General features: G+C 40.2%; 2 protein-coding genes across 7 annotated transcripts in view; one reads left to right on the top strand and one right to left on the bottom strand.

Moving 5' to 3' along the window:
• LOC140734271 (pre-mRNA 3'-end-processing factor FIP1-like) overlaps positions 1–10,526 on the top strand; it is a 51,003-nt gene extending 40,477 nt beyond the window's left edge. For 2 of the 3 annotated variants that reach the window (XM_073058011.1, XM_073058009.1), the window contains exons 11-16: positions 527–553; positions 1,433–1,490; positions 4,582–4,640; positions 5,110–5,299; positions 7,573–7,695; positions 10,190–10,526. In XM_073058011.1, the coding sequence (XP_072914112.1) occupies positions 527–553; positions 1,433–1,490; positions 4,582–4,640; positions 5,110–5,299; positions 7,573–7,695; positions 10,190–10,319 (587 nt within the window). In that variant the 3' untranslated portion in view covers positions 10,320–10,526. The remainder of the gene's footprint in view (positions 1–526; positions 554–1,432; positions 1,491–4,581; positions 4,641–5,109; positions 5,300–7,572; positions 7,696–10,189) is intronic. The other variant, XM_073058010.1, reaches the window with a different exon arrangement.
• Positions 10,527–11,268: 742 nt separating this feature from the next.
• The window catches only part of lnx2b (ligand of numb-protein X 2b), a 78,345-nt gene continuing 62,722 nt past the window's right edge, over positions 11,269–26,891 (bottom strand). For all 4 annotated transcript variants that reach the window (XM_073058007.1, XM_073058005.1, XM_073058006.1 and 1 more), the window contains 6 exons: positions 25,637–26,017; positions 23,881–24,036; positions 18,151–18,325; positions 13,642–13,864; positions 12,997–13,155; positions 11,269–11,850 (listed from right to left, as the gene is read on the bottom strand). In XM_073058007.1, coding sequence (XP_072914108.1) covers positions 11,715–11,850; positions 12,997–13,155; positions 13,642–13,864; positions 18,151–18,325; positions 23,881–24,036; positions 25,637–26,017 — 1,230 coding nt within the window. In that variant the 3' untranslated portion in view covers positions 11,269–11,714. The remainder of the gene's footprint in view (positions 11,851–12,996; positions 13,156–13,641; positions 13,865–18,150; positions 18,326–23,880; positions 24,037–25,636; positions 26,018–26,891) is intronic.

Raw genomic sequence — 26,891 nt, 5'->3', positions numbered from 1 at the left:
TTCAAAACCTCACAAAATAATGGGTATCTCCTTTGAATCATGAGTAAGAGGCCCCTTGGTAAAGGAAAATTATATTTTCGGCATTTAACCTTATACACTGTATAAAGTTATCACTGTTGCCACCTGACTAGTAAAAGAGCTTAAAAGAAAATCTGCATTATCTTTTGTTTGGGTGTATCATTAACTCACAGTTTCAGTGTGTAACAGTTCTTGCACTGCTACTGAAACATATCTCTTGGATGCAGTAGAATTTATATTCATCTTTTTAAAATGTGCTTTAGGGAGCCCGCTCAACAAAATGTTTGGTTATCAGTCTGGCAGATTAATGTGTCAGTAGTCTGGCGTTATTTACTGTAACTATGTTGGTGCCTCTTACTGTAACTTAGCAACATTACTATGGTTCAGAAGGAACCTCTCTTCAAGGTAATTGGAGAACATTTTATCAATTAAAGTGAATGTTACGAGTCAGCGTATTTTTTTCTGCACTTGGTTTGTTTAAAGACAGTGAAACTTCTTGTGTTTACAGGAATGCCGCCACCTGGGTCTCTACCAGGTAATCCTGCATTCAATTTACATATACAACTGTGAGAAATGCAATTGGTTATCTTAAAACATTGCAATCAGAGGCTGATAATTCTGCTGCAGTTAGCAATGTAACTTCCTTTTCCCACTGAGTTCCATTCTGGAGTTGATTTTACAAATATTAGGAACAACATTAGTGAGATGATCTCACAGTTGGTGCAGAGGGTTAAAAGGATAAGTAGTACTTTTGTACAGAGTCAACTTTAACTTTCTGACAAAGAAGAGCTCTTCTAACTGAAGATATTTTATAATTTATAACAAACACAATTCTATATGAGCCCATCTAAACCCACATGTAAAATTCAGATTTCTTGACTTGAACATGTTGTGCATGGATAGTACAGATACACTTGCCTCTTGCAACATTTCCTCAAATATTCCTATTAGGTTAACTGTTTATTGCAATACAAAAGGACAGTGTATGGTGTGTGGGTCTTGTGTGTAAAGAAGCTGGGTAGTTAGTTTTAAGACCTGCTGCCAGTGCTGAAGTTATGTCTGTGTTTGTCTCTTTAATGTGACATGTTGAAGGCACTTTAAAGCTATCATTGATGCCCAAGCTGACACTTACTAACTCAGCACTGATCTGCGATATGGTTTTGTAAATTTCCAATCTGTACTGCTCTGCCAGTTGCAAGATAGATGTTGAAACGACTGGGGAAAAGTCTGTACAATTATTCATGTTGTTTCTGCACTTTACAGTGACTAGTTGGATCAGAGGAAAAACTGTAATATACCAAATAGCTGTTACTAAAGAGTTAAAATCTACTGTGTAAACTCCCAGACAACAAACTTTGTAGTTTTAATGAACCATAGTTTGGCTGTGTAAAATAAACTTGCTTTCTTTATGCAGGGTTATTTCCACCACCAATTGTGCCCCCTCCAGCTTTACTGTTGCCAACTGTAGAAGGGTAAGATAAAATATGTTATCACAAGTTTCTGATTATCTGTCAGATGCACAGTGTACTGAAAGAAAGATTTTGCATTCTTGTGTCATTTAAGGTAATTTCTCAACCACTATATAGTCAATATCATTTTTGTTTGAACCTGGAAATTAATAAGCTTTCAGAATAGGCATGTAATAAATAAATTTAAAGGTGTTTAAGGAGGGCTATTCTGTTAAACAGAACAATTCTATGAAAGGTTTTGGATAATTGTCTGATTGGCTCACACATTAGTGAGCCCCACTTCAAAGAAGTGTATTCTTTTCAGAGTTACTCCATTTTACTTGCTAATTATAAAGCATTAATTGCTGCTTTCTCCTAATAGACCCCCTTCTTCCAAGGAAGAGTCTCCCCCTCAGTTGTAAATTAGTCTCTGAAGATCTAGGGAGGCAGACACACTAATCATAAAAGATAGTCAATGGCACAAAGAAAATTCACGTTTAAAATGTAACCTAAAGGATGCAATTACCGAGGAAGGCTAATCAGGCTAATCATTTTATTGTAGGAATTAAGCAGATATTTTCAAGGTTTTTCTCTCAGTCTGAGTTCCAACCATGCTGGGGTGAGAGCGATCAGTGGGAGAAGTTGTATACTTAACATTACTGATCCAATTTTGAGACTAGGATTCTGTTGGAAAATCAATGGGCTTGCATACCAACTGTTATTTCATATTTGCACCACCTTCTGTACATATTAAGTTTTACTCCTCTCACTTTTGCCTCCAACTTCCACTCAGCACTCAAATTTACTTGGTCCATTTCCAACTCCTCCTTTTCTCGATCTATGTGTCTCTATCTCTGGAGACAGCTTATTTACTGATGTCTAGTACAAACACACGGACTTTCATGGCTACCTGGAATATACCTCCTCCCACCCTGTTATTTGTAAAAATTCCATCCCCTTCTCTCAATCCCTTCATCTCCACCACATCTTCTGTCAGGATGAACAAAGGAAATGTCTTCCTCTTTCAAAGAAAGGGGCTTCCCTTCCTCCTCCATCAATGTTGCCCTGAACCGCATACTGCATCTTCCATTTCACACACCTCTGCTCTCACCCCTTCCTCCTGCCACCCTAGCAGGGATAGGGTTCCCCTTGTCCTCATCTACCACCCCACCAGTTTCCACGTCCAGCACGTAATTCTCCGGAACTTCTGCCAACTTCAGTGGGATCCCACCACCAAGCACATCTCCCCCCAACGCCCTTCACTTTCTGCTGTCCGCAGGGATGGCTCCCTACACAACTCCCTTGTCCCTTCCTATTGATCTCCCTGCTGGCACTTACCCTTGCAAGCGGAATAAGTGCTACACCTGCCCCTACACCTCCCTCACTACCATTCAGGGCCCCAAACAGTCCTTCCAGATGAGGCAGCACCTCACCTGAGAGTCTGTTGGGGGTTATTTACTGTGCCCAGTGCTGCTGTATATCAGCGAGACCTGACGTAGATTTTACCCGCCGAGCACACGCTGTTCACCAGAAAAAGCGGGATTTCCCAGTGGCCACCTATTCCTGTTCTGATATGTCTGTTCATGGCCTCCTGCACTTTTGTGATGAGGCCACATTAAGATTGGAGAAACAACATATTGTATTCCATCTGGAGAGCCTCCAACCTGATGGCATGAATATCGATTTCTCGATCTTCCAGTAAAGGTTCCCCCCCCCCCCCCCTTTCACCATTGCCCATCCCCTTTTCCCTCTCTCACCTTATCTCCTTGCTCACCCATTACCTCCCTCTGGTGCTCCTCCCCCCTTTTCTTTCTTCTGTGGCCTTCTGTCCCCTTCTATCAGACTCCTCCTCCTCCAGCCCTGTATCTTTCACCAGTCAACTTCCCAGCTCTTTACTTCATCCCTCCCACTTCAGGTATCACCATGTGATTCTGTCTCCCCTCCCCCAACCTTTTTAAATCTACTACTCAGCTTTTTTCCTGCTCCAGTCCAGCCAAAGGGTCTCTGCACGAAACGTCAACTGTACTCTTTTCCATAGATGCTGCCTGGCCTGCTGAGTTCCTCCAGTATTTTGTGTGTGTGTTGCTTGGATTTCCAGCATCTGTAGATTTTCTCTTGTTTGTCATTAAATCTATGGTTACTAGCTTTGGACCCCCCCCCCCCCCCCGCCCTGAACCCTAAACTGGCTGTTCACCTTATCTTCAATTATATAAATGTTTGTAAGGTCACCCCTCAGCCTCCTACTCAACAAGGACAAGTCGTAGCTTATTCCAGCCTCTTCTTGTAACTCAGACACTCTGGTCTTAGCATCCTCATAATTCATTTTTTCACCCTCTCCAGTTTAGGAGGGTGATCCAAATATTATCTTGCAAACATCTTGTACCAGTTAACTCAATTTCCCAACTTTGTGTACTCAATATCCTGACCAATGAAGCAAGAATGTCAAACAACTTCTTCACTACCCTACCTTCCAAGGAATTTGCCTTTGGATCTGTCTGTTCTACAGAAAGATTTACTAGAAGATCTGCAAAAAAAAAACATTTGCTTTCTAGAGATGACATCTTAGGCTTAAAGTTAGGATTCAAATGAATTTTGTTTCTACTTAGTAAACTGAATGAAGAGGGTTCAAATTGGTTTGTAGGTATGATCGGGGCAAGAAAATGGAAATGTGATCATCAACACTCATAATTAACATTTGAACAATCTTTTCACCAACTGGTGGCAGTACTTTTTGTTGGGAATCACTGTTCCCCATATTGTCAACTGTAAATCTAGAGTTTAAAAACTAAGTTAGATTGTGTGAAATTTAAGAAAAGTAAACTTTTAATTTCAAAATGAAATTGAAACCAGTTGGTGTTGCGCAGGAGAAAATTAAACTGTTGATTTGAATTTAAGGGTTCTCAAAACTCAAGTTCCCTTTAAAAGTTTACCAAATTTGTTGAATAGAATTACCTCCTTTCAGACATATCTTTCTTTTGAATGATGCGATGTTGGTAGGTCAACTTTGCTTGTGTTTCCATTGATGTTGTAATTTGCAAGATATAATGGTAATAAATTGACATTGTGTTGAATATTATTTCTAATCCCTAATGTATTTAACTTCCTGCTCTTCCAGTGCTCCACCTCCAGGCTATGACACCAGGCCACCCCCTCTATTTCCCTATAATCCTACAGGTGATTGTTATTCAATTTCACTGGATATATCCTTATCTAATATTCAAGATATGTATTCAATATATGTTAAAGTTGTATATTTTAGTTAGTACCCTCCAATAACATTTTCCTGAAGTGCAGAATCTTTATTAAAAACTCTTAATTTTGATTTTGGTCATTCAGTTCCTCTCTCTCCCATTGCATATCCTCACCTAACCACTGTCATATTGAAGTTCTGTACTCCTTGGGTATGTTGTGTAAATAGCCATTGTAACCTTTTGCTTGCCTGTACGATTGAGATTTCTTACTTAAATATTTTTCAATTTATTGTTCATACTTAATTTTTTTGTATTTATTTTTCTTAACCATTTGTTACACCTATTATTGACTAATTCACTTTTTGAAAAGATGATTGTTGTAAGTGACTTCTCAATTGATATGATTTTTGCTGTTAAGTGTCCACTCTGCTTTCTTATAATTTATTTTCCAGAATCTGGACTAATTGGTTATCCAGCAGTATCCACAGCCCAAACACCCTGGATTAATACACTTGATAAAACAACCAATAGCCCCTGGGAGTACAAAGGGGCACGACGAGAACGAGACCGCGAACGAGAATCTGATCGAGACAGAAATCGTGAACGAGATCGAGGCCCAACCCCAACAACAACTGAATATAAGTGAGTCAATATTATTCTTTCTTTGCTTGAAGGATGTTGACATCACTGATATTGTCATTATTTTGTTGTCCATGCCTCATTGCTCCTGAGGGGAGGAAGCAGTTTTAGGAGAACCACATTGATAGTTCAGGCATTGGATGGGATCCAGACCAGTTAGAATGGTACATTTCCTTCCTTGAAGCACATTAATAAATTTGATAGGGTTTAGAATTAATTAGCAATTTCATGGTTACTGTCATTGAAACGCGCTTTCTGTAAATTCCCAGTTTGATTCCTTGAAATTAAAACTCAGCTGCTGAAAGGAGAAAAGGTAAGTGCCAGAATTGAGAACAAAAATGTTAGTTGACTACATAAGCTGTTTAGAAAGGGTGAGAGCAGTCCATTTGGGAGTAAGCGGATAAAGCAGAGGCTACGACAATGAGTAGTAAATCAGGATGAGATTAAAGTGATCTGATCAGGATTTAAGTTACGGCTGCATGCAGTGACGATGCTATTCCAAGACACAGTGGGTGTGATTATTCAAAATAACATACAAGATGTTGGTAGAACTCAGCAGGTCAGGCAGCATCGATGGAAAGGAATAAACAGCCGAGTCCTGATGAAGAGTCCCAGCCTGAATTGTCAACTGTTTATTCCTTTCCATGGAGGCTGCCTGACTTGCTGAGTTCCTCCAGCATTTTTGTATGGGTTACTCTGGATTTCCAGCATCTGCAGAATCTCTTGTGTTTATAAATTATTCAAAATATTTAAAAATTCTTTGGCTGCTGTCTTGTTCTTTCAGCTTTTACCTTGGGGTAAGAAATGAAGTATAATGAAACAATTATTAGAGTTGTCTTTTCACTCTTCATTTCTCAAAAGAAATTTTCCCCTTGAGGTTTACTCTTGGCATGAGGATAGGTAATGGGATCATGTCATGTGGATTAATTTCTTCCCTCTTTGCTGTGACTGCTGAGAGATGGTGAGAAACTTTCAACACTCTTTGCAAGCCAATAGCTAATGTGCAATGCCTCTGAGACCAGTAATATTACAACAGTGATGTTGATAATATCTTTGAAATAGTTTTAGATTAATATTCTCAATTAATAAACTGAAAATTATGGTCAGCCATTATTTTTTCATTTGTTCTGATGTTTTAGAATCAAAGGACTCATACAGTATAGAACAGGATCCTCCAGATTAATATTTCATGTAAGATGTAAAGTACCTGTCTGCTAAATCCATTTACCATCACTCATGCCATAGCCTTCAATACCATGTTGATGCATTGCGTAGCTAGATACTTAATGTTGTAAGAGTACCTACTCCACCAACCATTCATTGTATTCCAAATTCCAGTTGCATTCTTAGTTAAAAAAATCTTCCTCAGTTGGTTGGATATTCAGAGTCACAGAGCACTACAGCTCAGAAACAGATTATTCACATCTGGACAATAGCCCTTCATACCCCTGCCATCTATGTACTTCTCCAAATTTATCTTCAATGTTGGAAGTGAAACATTTTACCACTTCTACTAGCAGCTGGTACCACCCTCTCACCAGCTTCCGAGTGAAGACGTTCCCCTCAGGCTCTCCTACGCACCAGAGAATAAAGTCTTAACCTTTCCATGTAACTCAGGTCCTCAAGTCCCAGCAACATCCTTATAAATTTTATCTGTACGTTTTCATTCTTATATGTAGCTATCTTCTCAGTACACAGTACTCCAAATTTGGCCTCACCAACTGCAAATTCAACGTACTCAGTACTATGATTTATGGAGGCCGCTATGCCGAAAGCTCTCTTTACGACCCTATCAGTGACATCAAGGAATGATGGTTCAATATTTCCATAAACACGAGGAAATCTGCAGATGCTGGAAATTCAAGCAACACATACAAATGCTGGTGGAACGCAGCAGGCCAGGCAGCATCTATAGGAAGAAGTAGTCGACGCTTTGGGCTGAGTCCTGATGAAGGGTCTCGGCCCGAAACGTCGACTGTACTTCTTCCTATAGATGCTGCCCGGCCTTCTGCATTCCACCAGCATTTTGTCTATATTTCCAGTTGCTTTTGTTCTATCACACTACGCAGTACCCTATCGTTCACTGTGCGTCCTACCCAGGTTTGTCCTTGCAAAGTGCAACACCTCACACTTGTCTGCATTAAATTCTATATGCCATTTTTTTAGCCCATTTTTCCAGGAACAGGAACATTAACTGTACACAGCTACTGGGAATTTGTTCCAGTTAATCAGAAATGTGTAATATTGCCTATCCTCAATTATTTATGTTTTTGCAGCAGAGAACGGAACTATGACAGAGAGTATCATCGGAGCAGAGATCGCAGTAGAGACAGAGAAGAACGCCACAGGGAACGGAGGCACAAAGACAAAGATGATTCCAAGCACAAGTCATCAAGGCGGTGTGTACTTTTTCAGAAATTCTGCTTCCGTGAATTTTGTACATCGATACTTAATCTTATCCAAAGTATGTAGGTCAGTTTTGGTGATATGGTCAAGCAGAGAACCATTTGGACACTAATGATTACTTCAAGGGATTGCATAATCATGATTCAAAAATTACAATTAAGAAATTACCCATTTTGATTCCTGGGGTGGAATGTTGTTTGAGGATTCACTTGGTTTTAAACGAGTATAATCTCATTGAAACATACAAACTTCCTATGCTGCTTGACAAGATAGGTAAATAATATTCCTACTGACTGAAGTGTCTAGAACTATAGCTCAAGTCTCAAATGAGATTTATTCAGGATTGATGAGAAATTTCTTCACACAAAGAATTATTAGCACTATACAAAAAAAACCGAGGCTCCTTAAAATTGAGCCATCCTGCTTGAGAGGCTTTGATCCCTGTAAGTTTGACAGTCTTGTCTCTTAACCATGCGGTTTTCAACAGATGATGTGATCTAAAGCCTCATTAGATGACCAACAGCACCAACCCCAAACTTTGTCCATGCTTTGTCTGGCTAGCACTAGATGAAAAAAATAGATAAGGTTAATGCAGAAAGGTGGTGCTGAAGGAAAAGAATATGAATGCACAGAATACGAACATGGACCCCATGACTCCTTCATATGTAGATTTTGTTTAAGGATAGAACAGGAAAACAAAGCAATGGATCTTTTGATGAAAGGGAGAGATATAACTGAAGTAATAAGGAAAGGAAAATTCAGCTACTAACATTAGAATTAAAAGGAAATAGAATCTGTTGAACACAACGACATGGAGGTTTTAACCCACATTAAAACATGCATTGCACCATAAAGGTTCCTCTTGACTATGAAGCTCTAAAGAATGAAATGTTTAATAGGATGCAGACGCACTTCCAGACTTATGAAGAAAGAAAAGTTAAATAGTTACCTGCTGGTTGCTTTAATACACCTAGCCTCAGGGTGAGTCATCCCAATTTTTTTTGCCAAGACTGGACTTAAATTATTTTCTCAAAAGTAATTCTTCTAGCTCAGTGTCTAAAGGCAGCAACTAGACTAGCAAGCATTCACAAGAAAATACTAGGGTAATTCAAAAATATGCTGCAATGGGTTACCTTGCTTCAAATTCCCAGAATTACTGGCACTGATTTTCAGAGAAAAATACTTACTTTTCTCTTCATGACTTCTATTGAGAAAATTATGCTGGATCCATTAAAACAGTGGTCCCCAACCACCGGGCTGCGGACCGGTACCGGACCGCGAGGAAACGATATGATTTGGCGATATGAGTCAGCTGCACCTTTCCTCATTCCCTGTCACACCCACTGTTGAACTTGAACACACGCGAGGTCATCAGTTGCCTAAACTCAGTGATACACTCGTGTCAGGGATTACTGGTTGGCCTCAGGTAACCGGCCGGCGAGAATCGCCATCGCTACTGGCCTGGAGTGCGGACAGATGGGCGCTGCCTCTAAACCTGTTTACCACACCGAATGTTCGTGGGGAACCCAGTGCTAAAATATTCACAAACGACCTAATTCAGGCTCAGGGTTTCGTAAGTAGTAGAGCAGCTACCTCGCTGCGATCTATGGAAAGTTATCCCTTGAACCAAACTTCTATCAGCTGATATATCCTACCTACCTACAAGGGGGCAGGAGAGCACCCTTTTTGCACTCCTCCTCACTCTCCGGACTGCGGCCCCGGCACAGGGACCCGGCCCTTACCTTGTCCTCTCACTCCACCCACGACCAGCCGCACCTGGCCAAGGCGGCAGGCGGGTGGGAAGCTGGAGTTTGGACCCGGAGGCTGTCTAATGAGGTAATAAAGCCCTCAAAGCTGCTTCGGTACCCTGAGTCCAAGCACCCTGCACTTAAAGACAAACGCATTGAGTTTTTTGAGCAGGAAAATGGTGAGCAAGCACTGATAGCCACGAAAACTAAATTGCGGAATAGACTGGACATAAGGAACCCCCTTCGAGTATCGCTGTATTCCGGTTGTGATTAACACCTCCCTCTCCTCCCCCCCCCCCCCCCAACCCCATCAGCCAGTCCGCAGTGCAAAAAAAGGTTGGTGACCCCTGCATTAAAGGTGTGAACATGAACAATGGTAGCTTGCATTGAGTAGAGGTCAGTCACCAGTTTATTTTATCATCTCTAGGTGTCTGCATAGGCAACCATAATATTTAACCCAGAAAATATTTGCTCTCAGCTTTACTGGTTTCAGGATAACTTTCTCAGTAGAAATCACTGGGGACAAAGTAAGCCTTCAACATATTTTAAGATGCTCATAACTGAAGTAGGATTTCAGTTGCCTTGGGAAAATTATGAACATTGATAGAAGAATCACAAATCCTGAACAATAAATTAGATCCATTGGTACAACAGTTCATCTGCATACAGCAGCTACTGATTCTGCACTTGATCTCAGGACTACAAAGGGTTACTTACTGGTGGTTATTTAATTTCACAGCAAACAGCACGAGAACGAGGAGGGAGAAAGTCACAGACGTCACAAACACAAGAAGAATAAACGAAGCAAGGAAGACAAAGAGGCTGCAGATGAAGGTAGTACAGCACCTGAGGCGGAGTCAAAGGAATAACTCATTTGCTGAACTGGTCCCCGTATCAGGTCGTATTCATGACGCTGGTTCTGTGAATACCACCATGGGGAAGAATCAACTCCATGAACTCTAATGCCTAATAGTTCAATGTGAAGCCTGATCCCACCTTTCTATGTACTTACACTTTGATTTTTTTTGTAAAATGTGCTTGTAAAACAAACATTAAAAGTTTTTTTCTAAATAGTTTATGATTATCTTGTAATTTAGGATGACAAATTCAAGCAGACAGATTTAGAAAATTTCTAGAAAATTACATCTGCATTATTCAAATCTATTGCAAGTACTAACTTCAGAAACAAATCTGAAAGGGTAAGTGAACCACTATCTTGATTCACATGGTTGAATTGCAACTTTAAAAAGCTTGTCAGACCTGACTAGATAGATAAGTATTGAAGATTATTTAATTTTACATATTTAAAGACAACCCTTTTACAACCAAAAGGACTGCCCTTTAACATTGAGGTTTTGAATATGTTAAATACATATTCATATTAGGTTTTGAATATGAACCTAATAGGTGTAGTAAACCCTCAGGCACTTCAAGTCTGGGACACACTTTTCTCTGTCCTCTGCATCAATATAACAATTCAGCTCCCATCACCCAGAGCGACACCACCTTCTCCATGTTTAAATTCTACTTCTCATTTGAAACCACAGCCTGCCCCTTGCAGTTATGGTTCCTCGTTTAAGATCTCCCAACATCTACTCTGTCAAGTCTCCTTGTATGTTTGAATAAGGAATACAGGCCCAAGGCCACTGGAGTAAAAACTGATTCTAGCAATCATCAATTGTAAACATCCTCTGCGCTATCTTACCTAATAATTTTACAGCATCACAGTTATGGGTATTTACCTTGTTAACACCAAGTAATTTGTGTAATAACAGCATTTAAATCGTATCATTGCTAAGAAAGGAAGCAGAGACAGAGTTTGAGTTCAGACTCCAGAATTTATTTTCACTGCTACATTGAAGTAGATCAGAAAAAAAATGAACTGGCATTTGAATGCAAAATTTGACTGCATATGCAGTTAATTATGAATCTTTTAAAAATATGCTCACTAGATCTGATCCTGCTTCTGCCAATTCAATGAATAATTGCAGTTTAGAGAGTTGCACATACGTGCTCCATGAAGTCCAGTTACATGACAGATGTATCTACCAAAACTCAAACTTTGGATATATATTTGGAAATTTATGGCAGGGCTTTGTTCACAAACCCTGGCACCTTAAAAGTTTTTAATAAAGTTTATAAAAACAGCAAAGTATCAGGTACGCTGCTGCTCAAAATTGCATAGCAACAATGCACTTTGGTGAATTGGTAATTTGCACTGGTCTTTCATGATTAAAATCTTGATCATTTTTGTCTTGCCATTTTCATACACAACTTCCTGGCCATGAGACGACAGTGAGAGTGACTCTGTTCCTCTGTTCTTTCAGCATTGGGATTACAGCCGAGTTGCTCATGCCTGCTGTGGAAACACCATTCACGGCAACAATTTCGTCCCCACACCTATAGAGGATAGAGAAAATTAAATTCCATTTCACTGAACATGAAGATTAAAATGCATTTTGTATTGAGACGTACTAAGAAAAAGCAAGTATTCAGGTCTTGACTAGCCTACATCTTGTTTTAGCAATTAACTAGTTGCCTAATTAAAATGCAACTTGTTGGCACGTGGCCTAGTGGGCAAGGCATCAGACTAGTAACCTGAAGGCCACTGGTTCGAGCCTCAGCTAAGGCAGCGTGTTTGTGTCCTTGAGCAAGGCACTTAACAACGCATTGCTCTGCGATGTCACCGGTGCCAAGCTGCATGGGTCCTAGTGCCCTTCCCTTGTACAACATCGGTGGCGTGGAGAGGGGAAGGCCTGCAGCTTGGGCAACTGCCAGTCTCCCGTACTACCCTGCCCAGGCCTGCGCCCTGGAAACTCCAGGCGCAGATCCATGGTCTCTCGAGACCGATGGATGCCACCACCAATTAAAATGCATAGCTCAAACTCATTTGCACAAGAAAAATGTATATCCAAAAATATACCTAATTATAGGAATATGTCAGACTTTGAATCTAGATCCATGACTAGTTACAAGCAAAAGGTGCTATGAAGGGAGAAGAATGATCTTGTGCGCAAGGCACGTAGGACATCATTGCTACCATTTGAGTGACAAATGAAGGTTGCAAGTTGCACCTTTCAGCTCTATGTGCATTGGCAAACCCTTTACTTCTATGGACTGCTTATCTTCCTTCTACACACTGTCGTTTTGCAGGGTCTTAATCTGAAATGTCAACCTTTGCATTCACAGATGCTGTTTGACCTGCTGAGTTCTTTAGCAGTTAATTTTTCACTCCATGTTCCAGTATCTATAGTTTGGTTTCTCCAGGAAATAAGTTGGTTCATTTGTAGTGCTCATTGATAAAATTCCAATCTTTTAGGTCACCCTGATCTTGTCAAAAAGTTGAGAATATAGATAACAAGTCCCTTTGTTGTCAAGTCTTGTGACTTGGTGACCATTTCTTCATGTCATTCCAGCTACAGTCTAACCAATGTCTTACATGCAACATTATCTCCAAGTTTTTCTAATTAAGTGATAAAACTTTGTAGCCAATTTACTTTTTTGGTGCAGCCAAACATTATTTTGTTTGCAATGAATTTCACTTACTTTAGTCTTCCATCAAAGTATGCTGGTGTTCCAGGTACAATGGTTTTGATGAAGAAAGGTTGGTTTTCTTGCCCATCCTCAAAGCCCCCAACAATGCTAAATCCCCAGCTTTCACAGTTGCTCTTGTACAGAGTAATGTCATTGCAACAGTGAAGGTAACTGCAAACAGAGCAAGGGCAGTTAATACTTTTCTATCCATTAAGATCATTTACATTAAATATGATTTTTAACACTAGGTAGACAACTTTAAGTGAGACTTTTCTTTATGACAACTAAATCAGTTATGCCCCATCAGATTTCAATACAAATTAATCTGTAATGTACAGCAATAAAGTTTTAGCTTGAGCATATTAGATTTCAATTGCTTTATGTATATTAAATAGTTTAAATTTGAATAACAAGCTCCTAACAAACCAATGTATCTTCAAACAATTTTCTCAAATTCAATTTAAATTTTAAATCACAACTTGCTTTTATTTAATCTTACAAAGCAAGTTGTGATTTATTTGTTTGCCTAATGGATGACCATATTCTTCTTGATTACTGCTAGCCTGTTATGTAACAGAAAATCACCATCTTCTCTTCTCTCCACCCCGCCCTTTTTCACTATACTTAATTTCATATCACTTTGTAAGCAGTCATCACCTTGGTAAACTTAGCCACATGACCCATAATGGTGACCAATCATAACTGTTCTCCTTGCTCGCTTCTGAAGGCTCCTCTGATGTTGATAGCATCTCTGTAGTAGGAAATTCTAGGACTTTCAATACCACGTTCGAAGAGGCCGCATTCAATTTGAGAACTGACACTGCTTCATTGTAACTCAGCTGTGTGAGGTCCACTCCATTTATATTCAGAAGTACATTTCCTACAGCAGAAAATATTAAGCATCAGAATGATATCAATAGCAAAGATAATCCCCTCCCAGGATTGCTGACTACCAATAGTTTGAAACTTTTTTTTTTACTTTCTCCTATCAGAGCTCTGTGTGGCATATAACCAGTAAAACAATGGTTATTCAATTACCTATTCTTCATGTGCAGAACATAAAATAGTACAGCATATTACAGGCCCTTCGGCCCACAAGGTTGTGCCGACCCTCAAACCCTGCCTCCCATATAACCCCCCCCCCCCCTTAAATTCCTCTGAATACCTGTCTAGTAGTCTCTTAAACTTCACTAGTGTATCTGCCTCCACCACTGACTCAGGCAGTGCATTCCACGCACCAGCTGCTCTCAGTAAATAAAACCTTCCTCCAATATCCCCATTGAACTTCCCTCTCCTTACCTTAAAGCCATGACCTCTTGTACTGAGCAGTGGTGCCCTGGGGAAGAGGTGCTCTATTCCTCTTAATATCTGGTACACCTCTATCATGTCTCCTCTCATCCTCCTTCTCTCCAAAGAGTAAAGCCCTAGCTCCCTTAATCTCTGATCATAATCCATACTCTCTAAACCAGGCAGCATCCGAGTAAATCTCCCCTGTACCTTTTCCAATGCTTCCACATCCTCCTTATAGTGAGGCGACCAGAACTGGACACAGTACTCCAAGTGTGGCCTAACCAGAGTTTTATAGAGCAATTATTTTGTGGTGGTAGAGACAGGTACATTAGAGGCTCTTAGGCATTTGGATGACAGAAAAAATGGAGTACCAATTGTGAGGGAAGAGTTAGATTGATCTTAGTGTGGGTTAAAAGGTTGGCATATCACTGTTGGGTGAAGAGCTTGTACTGTGCTGTAATGTTATATGTTCTAAATGTGTTATTTTGATCCAGTAGCATATCAGGTGTGCATTTAACTATCCACCCAAGCCAATCTTAGCAGCTATAAGAACATAAGTAGTAGGAGTAGGCTTTTCCCCATAACCCTTAATTCCTCTACAATGCAAAAAATCTATCCAATCTTGTCTTAAATATATTTACTTAGGTAGCCTCCACTGTTTCACTGGACAGAGAATTCCACAGATTCACCACTGTCTGGGAAAAGCAGTTCCTCCTCATCTGTCCTAAATCTATTCCCCTAAATCTTGAGGTTATATCCCCTAGTCCTAGTCTCACCTACCAGTGGAAACAACTTTCCTGCTTCATCTTATCTATACTTTTCATAATTTTGTTTCTATAAGATTTCCTCTCATTCTTCTGAATTCCAGCGAGTACAGTCCCATGTGACCTAATCTCTCCTCATAGTCTAATCCCCTCATCTCCAAAGCCAGTATATCCTTCAAGTAAGGAGACCGGAACAGCATGCAGTACTCCAGGTGCAGCCTCACCAGTCCCCTGCAGCATAAACCTCCCTGCTCTTAAATTTAACCCCTCTAGCAATGAAGGCCAACATTCCATTTGCCGCGTTGATAGCCTGCTGCGCCTGTAAACCAACCTTTTGCATTTCATGTACAAGCACTTCCAAGTCCCCTCTGCACAGCAGCACGTGGTGATTTTTTACTATTTAAATAATAATCTGCTTTTTCATTTTCCTTTCCAAAGTGGATGACCTCACATTTACCAACATTGTACTCAATCTGCCAGACCCTTGCACTCACTTAACCCATCTATATCTCTCTGCAGCCTCTCTGTATCGTATGTACAATTTGTTTTTCCACTCAATTTAGTATCATCAGCACACTACGCTCAGTCCCCTCTTCCAGATCACTAATGTATATTGTGAACAGTTGCAGGCCCAGCACCGACCTCTGTGGCACACCACTCACCACTGATTGCCAACCCGAGGAACAGCCATATATCCCAACACTACTTTTAGTTAATCAGTCCTCTATCCATGCTAAGTTATCACCCCCAACTCTATGCATTCTTATGGATAAGTCTTTTATGTGTCACCTTATCAAACACCTTCTGGAAATCCAAGAAAAATAACATCCATATGTTCCCCTCTATCCATTGTGCTCATTATATCCTAAAAGAACTTTTGCACTTGACTTTTCTTCACTCTATCTTACTTTTCTCATTTTCTCTTTTGTTTTTTCTTTATCCATACTTCGAATCTGTTGAACCCACTCCACTATTTAGTTTAAAGCCCTTTCCGCAGCTCTAGTTATGCGATTCACTAGGATCCAAGTCCCATCATGGTTCAAGTGGAGCCCATCCCATTGGTACAGCTCTCTTGTTGTTGTCTAATACCAGTGCCAATTTCCCATGAATTCAAACCGACTTCTCCCATACCAATCCTTGAACCACATGTTTAACTCTCTAATCTTCATAACCCTATGACAATTTACATGTGGCTCAAGTAGTAATCCAGAGATTACTACCTTCTTAGGTTCTGCTTTTTAATTTAGTCCCTAGCTGTTCAAATTCACTCAGCAGAACCTCTTTCCCCATTCTACCCTTGTCGTTAGGTTCCCATATGGACCACGACAACTAGATCTTTCCCCTCCCACTGAAAATTCCTCTGCAGGTCAGATAAGATGTCCCGAACCTGGGCATCAGGCAGGCAACACAGCCTTCGGGACACTCTAGCCTCACAACAGAGAACTGTCTATTCCCCTGACTATACTATCCCCAATTACCACTACATTTCTCTTCTTTCCCCTCTCTTGAATGGCTCCCTGAACTACGGTGCCACAGTTAGGTTGCTCATCCTTCCTACAGCCCCCTCTGTCACCCACGTGGGGAGCGAGAATCTCAGACCTGCTGGACAATCTCAAGGGCTAAGGCTCCTCCAGTACTGTCTCTTGGATCCCACTACCCACCTCACTCGCAGTCACACCCTCTTGTCCCTGACCACAGAGCGAATTTGAGGCAGCTAATCTAATGGGTGTGACTACCTCCTGAAACAGAGAATTCAGGTAACTCTCCCCCTCCCTGATGTACGCAGTGTTTGAAGCTCAGATTCCTGGTCATCAACTTTGAGCCTGAGTTCCTTGAGCAGCCAACACTCGCTGCAGATGTGGTCCACCAACTCCCACATCAGGCAGCTACAGCACATCACCTGATCCTGCATCATCCCTTTATTTAATTAGCTGTAATTTAGTGACTTTTTATTCAACCACAAAAACCTTACTTGCTACTTTACCTGTGTCTCCTTACCAAAGCCTCAAATTCCCACTCCTACACTGGTCCCCTCGCACAATGGCCACTCTGCTTTGAACCTGCTTTACTTTTACTTGCTCCTGCTAATCGATTGGTCCGCCACTAATGCGCCAATCCTCGTGAAACATTCCTTTTTTAAACTCTTCTCCCCAACATATGTGAAGCTCTCTCTCCCTTCGAATCGATTGGTCTGCCTCTAATGCACTGAGCCCTGCGAAATGCTCCTTTTTTAAAAAAACTCTTTTCCCCGACCTCTGCAAAGCTCTCTCTCCGAATCGATTAGTCTGCCGCTAATGCAACTGATTTGTTGATCTATGCTTCAGCCTATTCTGTATCTCTAGCCAGGGTTATCCAGAGATAAGGTTAGGGAAGGAACTTAGATATTTTTTTTTATTGAGCAGTGCCAGCTGTAGTTCAGTTGGATGTACTCTCACTTCAGAATTGAAGTTTTTAGGTTCAAGTCCCATTCCAGCAATGTGAACACACTTGAAACCACTGCACAAGAGTCCTATGGTACTCTAGTGCAGAAAAAAAAAGGAATTGAACAGAAAGGAGTTGAACTGCATTGATCAGAAAATGCAAAGTTTTAGTCTTTATGTGATCAGCTAATCTCAGAACAGCAGGAAATTAGAAATCCAAAATGGTTTGTACCTCATATTAGGGAAGTGAAACTCAGAAAGTATTCCCATTCCTAATCACCAATTCTGTAATGCAATTTTTTATACAGTGGTGGGCAATAGTTTTAAAGTGTTGGCTTTACCCCTACAGTTCATAGCTTGCTGATGATTACTGTTTGTAATACATCTCCACTTAAGATAAAAGGTTTCAAACTCGCATCAGTGGAAATAGTCCCCTTACACAGTTAATACCTTGAGAACAAATACGGGACCCACACTGAATGATTATGTTTAACATGGTTTCAGTCCCTTGCAGTCTAATGAACCAGAAATAGAACAGTTGATGATGAATGAGCAGATTCCAATGTAAAGCAATACAGACTGTTGAGGCTTGAAATCCGAAAGCATATCACAATGGTGCACGGCATACATTTAGACCATCAATGTGATACATGGTGATGTGGCAATTACAAAAACCACTCTCAAAATATTACCTCTTTTGACTCTGCGATCCCTATAGAGGCAGCCAACAGGCTGGATGCTGGTCACATATATCGGAACCTTGTACTTATTTTCACGTCCGCCTGAAATTGTTATTCCAAGTGACTCACGAGGTTCCTTTTTTAACAGGACTGTCTTCTCTACACACATTGAAGTCTGTGATAAATCCTTAAGAGAAAAACATTACAGTCAAAAGTTCAAAATAAATTTATTATCAAAGTTCATATATCACTGTATACAGCCCTTAAATTAATTTTCTTGTATGCATACTCAATAAATCCATAATAGAATAATAACCATTACAGAATCAATGAAAGACGACATCAACTTGGGCGTACAACCAGTGTGTAAATATAAGTAAATAAATAAACAATACAATTTGAGAACATGAGATGAAGAGTCCCAGAAAGTGAGTCAAGTGTGGGAACACTTCAATAATTCAGTGAAGTTATCCCCTTTGGTTCAAGATCCTGACGACTGAGGTGTAATAACTATTCCTGAACCCTGTGGTTTGAGTCCTGAGGCTCCTGGACCTTCTATTCTACCTGATGGCAGCAGTGAGAAGAGAGCATGTCGTGGGTGGTGGGGGTTTCTTATGATAGATGCTGCTCCTGTGACATTTTGTGGAGATATGATCAATGGTGAGGAGGGTTTTACCTATGATGGACTGGGCCATATTCACTACATTTTGTAGATTTTTTTTGTTAAAGGGCCCTCCAAGGGACCACAACCTTGTAGGGTTTGGAAGTTGGCATGCCTCAATGACTCAGAGAGCTATGTTAGCTGGAATCAGGGCTTTTTGCTTTGGCTAGAGAGTAGCCATCAGACTAACAGTGGTCCACTGGTCCTCCAGATTCAAGGGTTCAGCTCAAGGCTAACAACCTTGACTGGTCAAACAAAACAGCAATGAAGAATCCTTCTACCTCTGTGTGCGATGGTATTCCTGAGTCTCCAGCTTCAGACTTGTATGACTGATAGTGAAAACCGAGAGGGAGCTTCTGACGTGAATACCGTCAGAGATGGAGGACCTTCATTGCTGCCCTTAAATGCCAGTGGCATAACAGGCAGTAACTAGCTAACTCCAGGCAAGGATATTTCTGTTTCCAAACGAGGCTGTCATGCAAACAGTCAATATACTCTCTACTACACATCCATAGAAGTTTGTCAAAGTTTCAGGTATCATGCCAAATCTTCGCACACTCCTAAGGAAATAGAGCCACTGGCATGCTTTGTTGCTAATTGTACTTATGTGCTGGGTGCAGGACTGGTCCTCTGAAATAATAGCACTGTGGAATTTTAAATTGCTGACTCACTCCACCTCTGACCCTCCAATGAGGACTGGCTCATGAACCTCTGGTTTCCACTTCCTGAAGTCAATAATCAGCCCCTTGGTCTTGCTGACATTGAGTAACAGGATTACATCGAATAAGGGGATTAAAGGAATAAAGATCCAGATTTTCAATTCATAGATAGTTGGCTAGTTGTTTTAAAACAGAGTATTTTGGCCCAGTTTGCACATTCAAATGGTTTCAGACCTTTTGTTGCCAAGTTCTGGTGTACCTGGAATTTTGTTGTTGAGAATTTTAAAGTAATCTCAAATTTAATGATAAATTATAGATTTGCAAATCAATGGCCAAGATAATTAGTACGAAGAGATTTGCAATTAGGTTGCGGAAATAAACTATATAGTTTACCCCTAAAATTAAACGAATATTTCCTTCTCCCTGTCTGTGGCTGTCCAGGGAAGTGGGGGGGGGGGGGGGTGGATTTTAAAAGTATGTGCTTGACCTAATGAAGTTCATAATCAGAGGTATGTCTAACAAATTTTGCACACAACAGAAATCTCAATAGCTTTGCCACCTATCTACTGCCAGCAAGAAGTCTCAATCAAACTAACTTAAAAGGCTATTGTAGAATCTTTATGGACCACTGAATCTATGCAAGCTCTTACTACCACAATACTGTTTCCAATTCTTCTGCAAATTATTGTCCAAGGACCTTATCCTACTCCCTTTTGAAGGCAATAATTGCCTCTAAAGGTAGAGGAGGTCAAAGGATTAATCGGGTGTTATGGAATTATGCACAACATAATGTATTAATTAAAATGCAAACCGGTATTCAGGAAATAAACCTGTTCACAATTTAATTTCAACTGATACATTAAGGCTATTTCAAACAATCAAGTGTTGAACATTTTAATTCTCCCCTATTAAACTACTCAGGATAAGACAATAGAGATAAGTTCATATTAATTGGAGATCATTCAAACTTCCATGAGATCAGGGAAGGAATTAAGTGACCATTTTCTATATTAACACATTGGTAATTTTGTATCCCTGCCTCTTAATTTGCAATTCAGGACAGGTCCTGTCACTTAATATTCTGGCTCGTTGTACTGTATATTCATGGAGTCATCCCTTAACACGGTGACAAAAGGATTATGCGGTATTTTGGGTGCCTGGAGTTCGTGCTCAGAAACTTTCAAAACTGACTTCGGTATTAAATATTCAAAGGTGTCAACTAATTGGGATGTACAACCATTGTAAATATGTAATTTAATTCTGCAAAGTTACCTGCTAAAGTAGGTGATTATAGCTATTGAAGTTAATTGTTTGTTGTTATCTTTGTGGTTTAAAAAAAATCCAGCCCAAAGATGGGCATGACAAACAAGATCTGTTTTTGTCCAATATGGCCACCAAATAAGAGGCAAACATAAAAAGATATTTCCTTATTAAAAAAGTGTGTCAAGCTAATTAACTCTTCGTTTGCCAGCCAAATTCCTCTTTCAGCATTTGACCTTTCTCCTACATGTCATAGATAGATAGATAGATACTTTATTCATCCCCATGGGGAAATTCAAATTTTTTTTCAATGTCCCATACACTTGTTGTAGCAAAACTAATTACATACAATACTTAACTCAGTAAAAATATGATATGCCTCTAAATCACTCTCTCAAAAAGCATTAATAATAGCTTTTAAAAAGTTCTTAAGTAGTTTACTTAAATACATTAAATACAATCAACCCCGGCACTTTAACATGTCATAACTCTTAAAGTACCCTTCCAATCTCTCTAAATGGGATGGGGTTTTCTGTCTGAACCACACACTGAGGTAGTGAGTTCTAGACCTTTATCAACCAAGTGAAAAGAAACCTTTGTCCTGTCTAATCCTTCTACAAATTACATTAAATACATAGCTATTGGTTTAGACTCCTCAGCTGAAAGAAGAATATCCTTTTTGACTCTTAATCAGGCCCTGTAACTTAATCTCCCTTAATTCTGTTCCGTCTCTCAACAAAGAACCCTGGCTTATTCTTTCAGGTCTCAGCAATATCTTTGTGTAATATAGATTCTGTTTCGATAGATGCTCATTTGTATATAATTAGGAAGTGATGTTGGATCAGAGTGAGGGTGGCAGGTACAGAAATGCTCAGGATTTCTGATCGATAGAATGTGACCTGTGGAATCCACAGGTACTCCACACCAATTTACGAACTCCTTAGACAATGGAGTGAAAAGACTCATAACCGAGGCACAAAATGGGCTGCATCACATTAGTCGGTAAATAGATGCAGAATAACTTTAAGAGTTTATACAATTGGGAAATGTTGAGATAAACAGAATGGGATATTGCCAAATATGAGGTAATTCACAGTGAAAAGCTAGACATTTTGGAGGAACAAGCAGGCTTGGGATATACTACACTGATCAAGAAAATATCTTTGACAGAGACAGAAAATCAAAAGAGAAAATGAAATGTCGACCTTTATATCTAAGAGGTCAGTGTACTTGGTGGGGTGTGGGGGGGGGGAAGGTAGAAGTTTTGCCATTATTATACAAAACACTAGTCAGGTCATTAACTGGAGTAGCAAGACCAATTCTGGATAGATTCATTTTGTAGGATATTTTAGCTTTGAATCAGAATACTATTTGAAGTCCAGGGCTGATTTATGAAAAGAGATCGAGTCAACGGAGCAGGGAAGGTAAAGGTATGATCTGAATGAAGCTTTTAAGATATCAGAATTTGTTTTAACATCCCTGATATATGTCATTAAATTTATTGTTTTGCAGCAGCAGAGCAACGCAATACATAAGTATAAATTACAATAAGAAATATATATAAAAATTAAATTAGTGCAAAAATAGTGAGGTAATGTTGATGTGGTAGTGCATTGTCTGTTCACAAATCTGATGGTGGAGTGGATGACACCGTTCCTAAAATGTTGAGTTTGTGTCTTCAGGCTCCTGTACCCCCCTTGATGGTAGTAATAAGTAGAGAGCATGCCCTGGGTGATGGGGGCCAATAAGATATTAAAGGGAGCTGATGGTTTCTCCTGGTTGGGAGTTAGGACCAGTCTGAAATCGGACCCGGACCTCCCAGCCGTCAAGCAGGAAAACATGCAGGATGATTAGAGATTTGAACAGCAGGTAATGATGAAGTCAATCAGTGGTTTTTAATGCACGACACATGGCTTCTACCAAACAAATAGTAATAAGCAACATGGGGCAAGCACAGGTAGATGGAGTTAGCTGCAGATCTCATTAAATGGTTAAAGAAAGTCTTCCAATTCCTTTTCCCATCTTCCCTTTAGTTAACTATATTCTATTTTTATCAGCGTGTCAGTGATATAAAGTACTGTAACTTGCTCCTTTATTATTGGCCACCACACCCAGGACTGATTGACAGGTGCCAGACCCACTTCCTTGTTCCTGCAGATAGAGAAAGCATCACTGGAGAAGCTGCAGGAATGAGTGATCAACTTTCCACAATAAAAACTTCTCCCAATGGATCTAAAAGGCATAATATGTCTATGCTTATGAATGGTATGAATTACAAACTGATGAAAAGAACATAAGTGGAGTCTTTATATTCCAAATACCAGATTAACTTACAGTAACTAAAAGCAAAACCTGGGAAAAGTCATGTTAATACAGATTTATTTTTCATGTGTCTACATGTGACATTCTCGTGCTGCCAAAAAGAGATCAGTGGTTCCTTAAGGTTTCATTAAACAAAAGAGGGACTTCAATCAGTGTCTGTAAGCTGCCAGCTTTTTCAAAGTTCTTATTTGTTTTCCCCTCAATAAACCTGCCCAGAATTCAAATTCAATATGTAATTAGAATTTTCTTTGCATTGGTTTCAATTGAACTGGCAAGATTACAAAATCTTAGTTTACGCATGTTACAGCATCTAAACAATAGCTCACCAATAGCTAAAATTTTTGCAATGCATTATCCATAACCATTAATCATCACCTGAAATTATCCTCACAATATGTTTGAGAAACACTGTCCTCTTAAAATTATGGATTAATTCTATTGTCAACACCCCTCTTATTATTCTTATTGCAAATGCACCTCACACACCCCAAGGTTAAACTCGATTTACTTTGTAATTTGTTTATGATGCTGATGACGTTGGCTTTATTTTAACTGGCCTTGCTGAGTGAAAGAACAGGATCCAATTAGTACAGCTTCCAATATTTCCATCCGCCTGTAAAATCAGAGATTGATCTGTCCAACAGGAACACACAGTATTTTTGTACTTTCCAGCTCATTTGAACTGTCATGAGAGACATCCATCATAGTAAGATCATGCCTGTACATGACTGGGTGCATTCAGAACCGGTTTGTTTGTTTTTTCAATGGTCCCTGTGATGCAGGTGGAAAGCCCACACAAGTGTTAGTCACATGCCATAATGACATTGCCACACAACTTACCTTTTGGTAGTGGGAGCGTCGACGACAATGCTGTTGCAATGACTTACTACGCTGCCGGGAGGGGCTGTTATTGCTCGAGCCAACTTCATCAATAATTTCTGGGCTTTGTTGCTCAAGGCACCTCTGGATTATAAAGCTGACGGTCCCCTCACTAGACTGAAAAGAGAGAGGAATAGTAATTTATTTATCTACTATATTTCATATGGGTGGGGGAGTGGAGATACATCTCTACCAAAGGAGGTGTGAGGCACTCCTTTCCTCCACTAGCCTGCATATCACCCCTAGGCAAAGTGTAGCATCTACTAACCCCCTCTCCCCGATCAGGGTCACTTGATTCCAAGGGAGTAGGTAGTGGATGATTGTATGAGCAGCTGGTGCATATCACAAGTCCTGCTTATGCGACCACTGACACCAAGCAGACAAGCTCTGAAGGGTATTGATAATGGCTGGGGTCGCCAGTCTTGTGAGGATACTGCCCAGTGGGCGGCAATGGCAAACCACTTCTGTGAAAAAAATTGCCAAGAACAATCACAGTCAAAGACCATGATCGCCTGCATCATCAACCTGGCAAATAATGATGATGACGACGACTATATTTCATTGAATTAGAATATTTTTTGGCCTTAAGGCTGACTTACAAGCTGACCATGTTATTCAGAGTGTAGTGGCATTAGGGGAGCTCTGCACAAACCAATGAGTTAATGTTGGAAGTCAAAGCTCAATGTCTGCAAATCCAGAAGTCTGCTAAAAACTGGAGATGGCCTGACATGGGGTTGGAGGACCGTGTATGTGCGGAGGTGGGAGGCAGGAAAAGAGCTTGTTTTGTTGTTGTTGGCTGCTACTTGCTGTGTGCTATGTTCTGCCGAGCATCGTGGGCACGCTTTGTTGGCGTGGGAATGTGTGGCGACACTTGCGTGCTGCCTCCATTGCACTGTTACGTTGTGTTACTTGTTAGCGAAAATAAATAATTTCACTGTATGTTTTGATGCATATGTGACAGATAAATGAACCTGAAAATAACATCTATTCTGAACATTGTTTATTTTTTTTAAATGCTATTAGCTATTTTCTCTGGAGCAAAGGATGAGAAGAGTACAAAAGGAAGAGGGAGAAGTAGCAGGACAGAGATGAGAGAAAGAAGAGGGAGAGTAGCAAGAAATACAGTTAAAAAAAATCAACAATTTGATTTGTATGAAAAAGGGATGAACTTCTTTCGCCTTGATCCAAGACCTCTTTTGCTCCTAACGTTTAGAGCAGGCGCAGGAGAGATTTACCAAGATGCTGCCTAGATTAGTGAGCATGTCTCATTTAGAAGGGCTGAGCAAGATAGGACTTTTCTCTTTGGAGAGAAGGATGAGAAGTGACTTCAAAGACGTATACAAGATGGTAAGAGGCATGGATCAAGTGAACAGAGACTTTTCACAAGGGGTGAAAAAATAGCTAAAATGAGGGAGCATCATTTTAAGTTGATTGAAGGAAAGAATAGGGGTGTCTCAGAGGTACGTTTTTTTTTAAAAAAACAGAGAGTGGTGAGTGCGAGCAACTCTTTTCCAGGGATGGTAGTAGAGGAAGATACATTAAGGGCATCTAAGAAAGACTTAGACAGGAACATGGATGATAGAAAAATGAAGGGCTATGTGAGAGGGAAGAGTTAGATTGATCTTGCAATAAGTTATAAAGGTTGGCACAGTTTCAGGGCTGTAGGGCCTGTAATGTGATGTTATGTTCTATGTTCAAGAGCACAGGCTTCATTTACCTGTATTATCTGTGCTGCCATCTCTGGAGTTCCATTTTTGATATCCTGCTGATTAATCATAAGCACTTTATCATTATTATGTAGCTTTCCATCTCGAGCAGCCAAGCCACCAGCTAGAAGATCCAGGATAAACACTCCAGGCTCGTCTCCCTTCCGAATTAGTTTTATGCCCAGTGGCTCATTGCGATCTCTCTTATGCAAGGTGACGTGCACAGTCTGCTTCTGTGTGCTGCTGCTGCTGCTGCTGCTTCTTTCTTGTGAAGATCCTCGAATAGCAAATCCTCGCTCTTGGAGCACAGAGAGCCGAGAGACAGAACAAGGTTGCCGCAGCACATGGATGGCGTAGCTGTGTGGAACACTGGTGATATTTATACCATTCACCTGGACAGGAAGGAATTAGATAAGAACGCTAGATACGCAGCTTCTTGAGCAAAACATTTCATGGCCAATTTTAACTTTGGCAGCAGGCAACCCCAAATCTTCACACCAACCAAGTTCTTGTTGAGAAAGTGATGAGTTCTGGAGTGGGTAGTGGGAAGAGGTAGAGCAAGATGACTGCAGAAAGTGGAAGATCAGTGGTAACATAAATCTTAGGCATGGAATGGCCAGCTAGGACCAAAGGAGTTGTAACTGGAACTTGAGAAAGAGACTGGAAGAGGTACTGGGATATTTTTACTTATGGAGGAAACTTCTGAGATGCACTCTTACTAGGAGACTTAGTCATTCTAGACTATAAGATAAAAGTTCCATGATAAAAACTACAATAATAACATAAAACAAAAAAATAAAACCGCCTACAACTTTAGGACAACTTTTTGCTGTTGGAATTGGACAAGTGTCTCAAATTGAAGTAGCCTATTTTGAAGATTGACCAAGAAACATGACTAGGACCAAGGAACCAGGATTACTTTGTGCCAGTTTCAACAAGCCAGTGATAAGAGAGTCAAGTGGAATTCAGGACAAATATCAAGAAGTATTCTCTACACTGTTGCGCTTATTGCATTTTCTCTAAAACATGGTACTCTTGTGTATTCGTCAATAGCTGGGCCAAGTATCAACAATGTCACTGAATTCAGGATTCTAGGTATCTGATGCAATGGAAAGAATACCACGAGAAACTGGGAGGTTATGCTCTGCTTGTGGATATGAACACATAACTTAGCCACGGACTGCTGAGTTAAATCTTGACTCTTGATCTGAGAGACTTCCTTTCCAATTTATATTACTGTAATCTGATTGACTTCTAGTTACACCA

This window comes from Hemitrygon akajei, chromosome 10 (assembly GCF_048418815.1).
Source record: "Hemitrygon akajei chromosome 10, sHemAka1.3, whole genome shotgun sequence".
Taxonomy (NCBI): domain Eukaryota; kingdom Metazoa; phylum Chordata; class Chondrichthyes; order Myliobatiformes; family Dasyatidae; genus Hemitrygon; species Hemitrygon akajei.
Note: the sequence above shows the minus strand (reverse complement) of the source record. Positions and strands in the feature narration are given on the sequence as shown.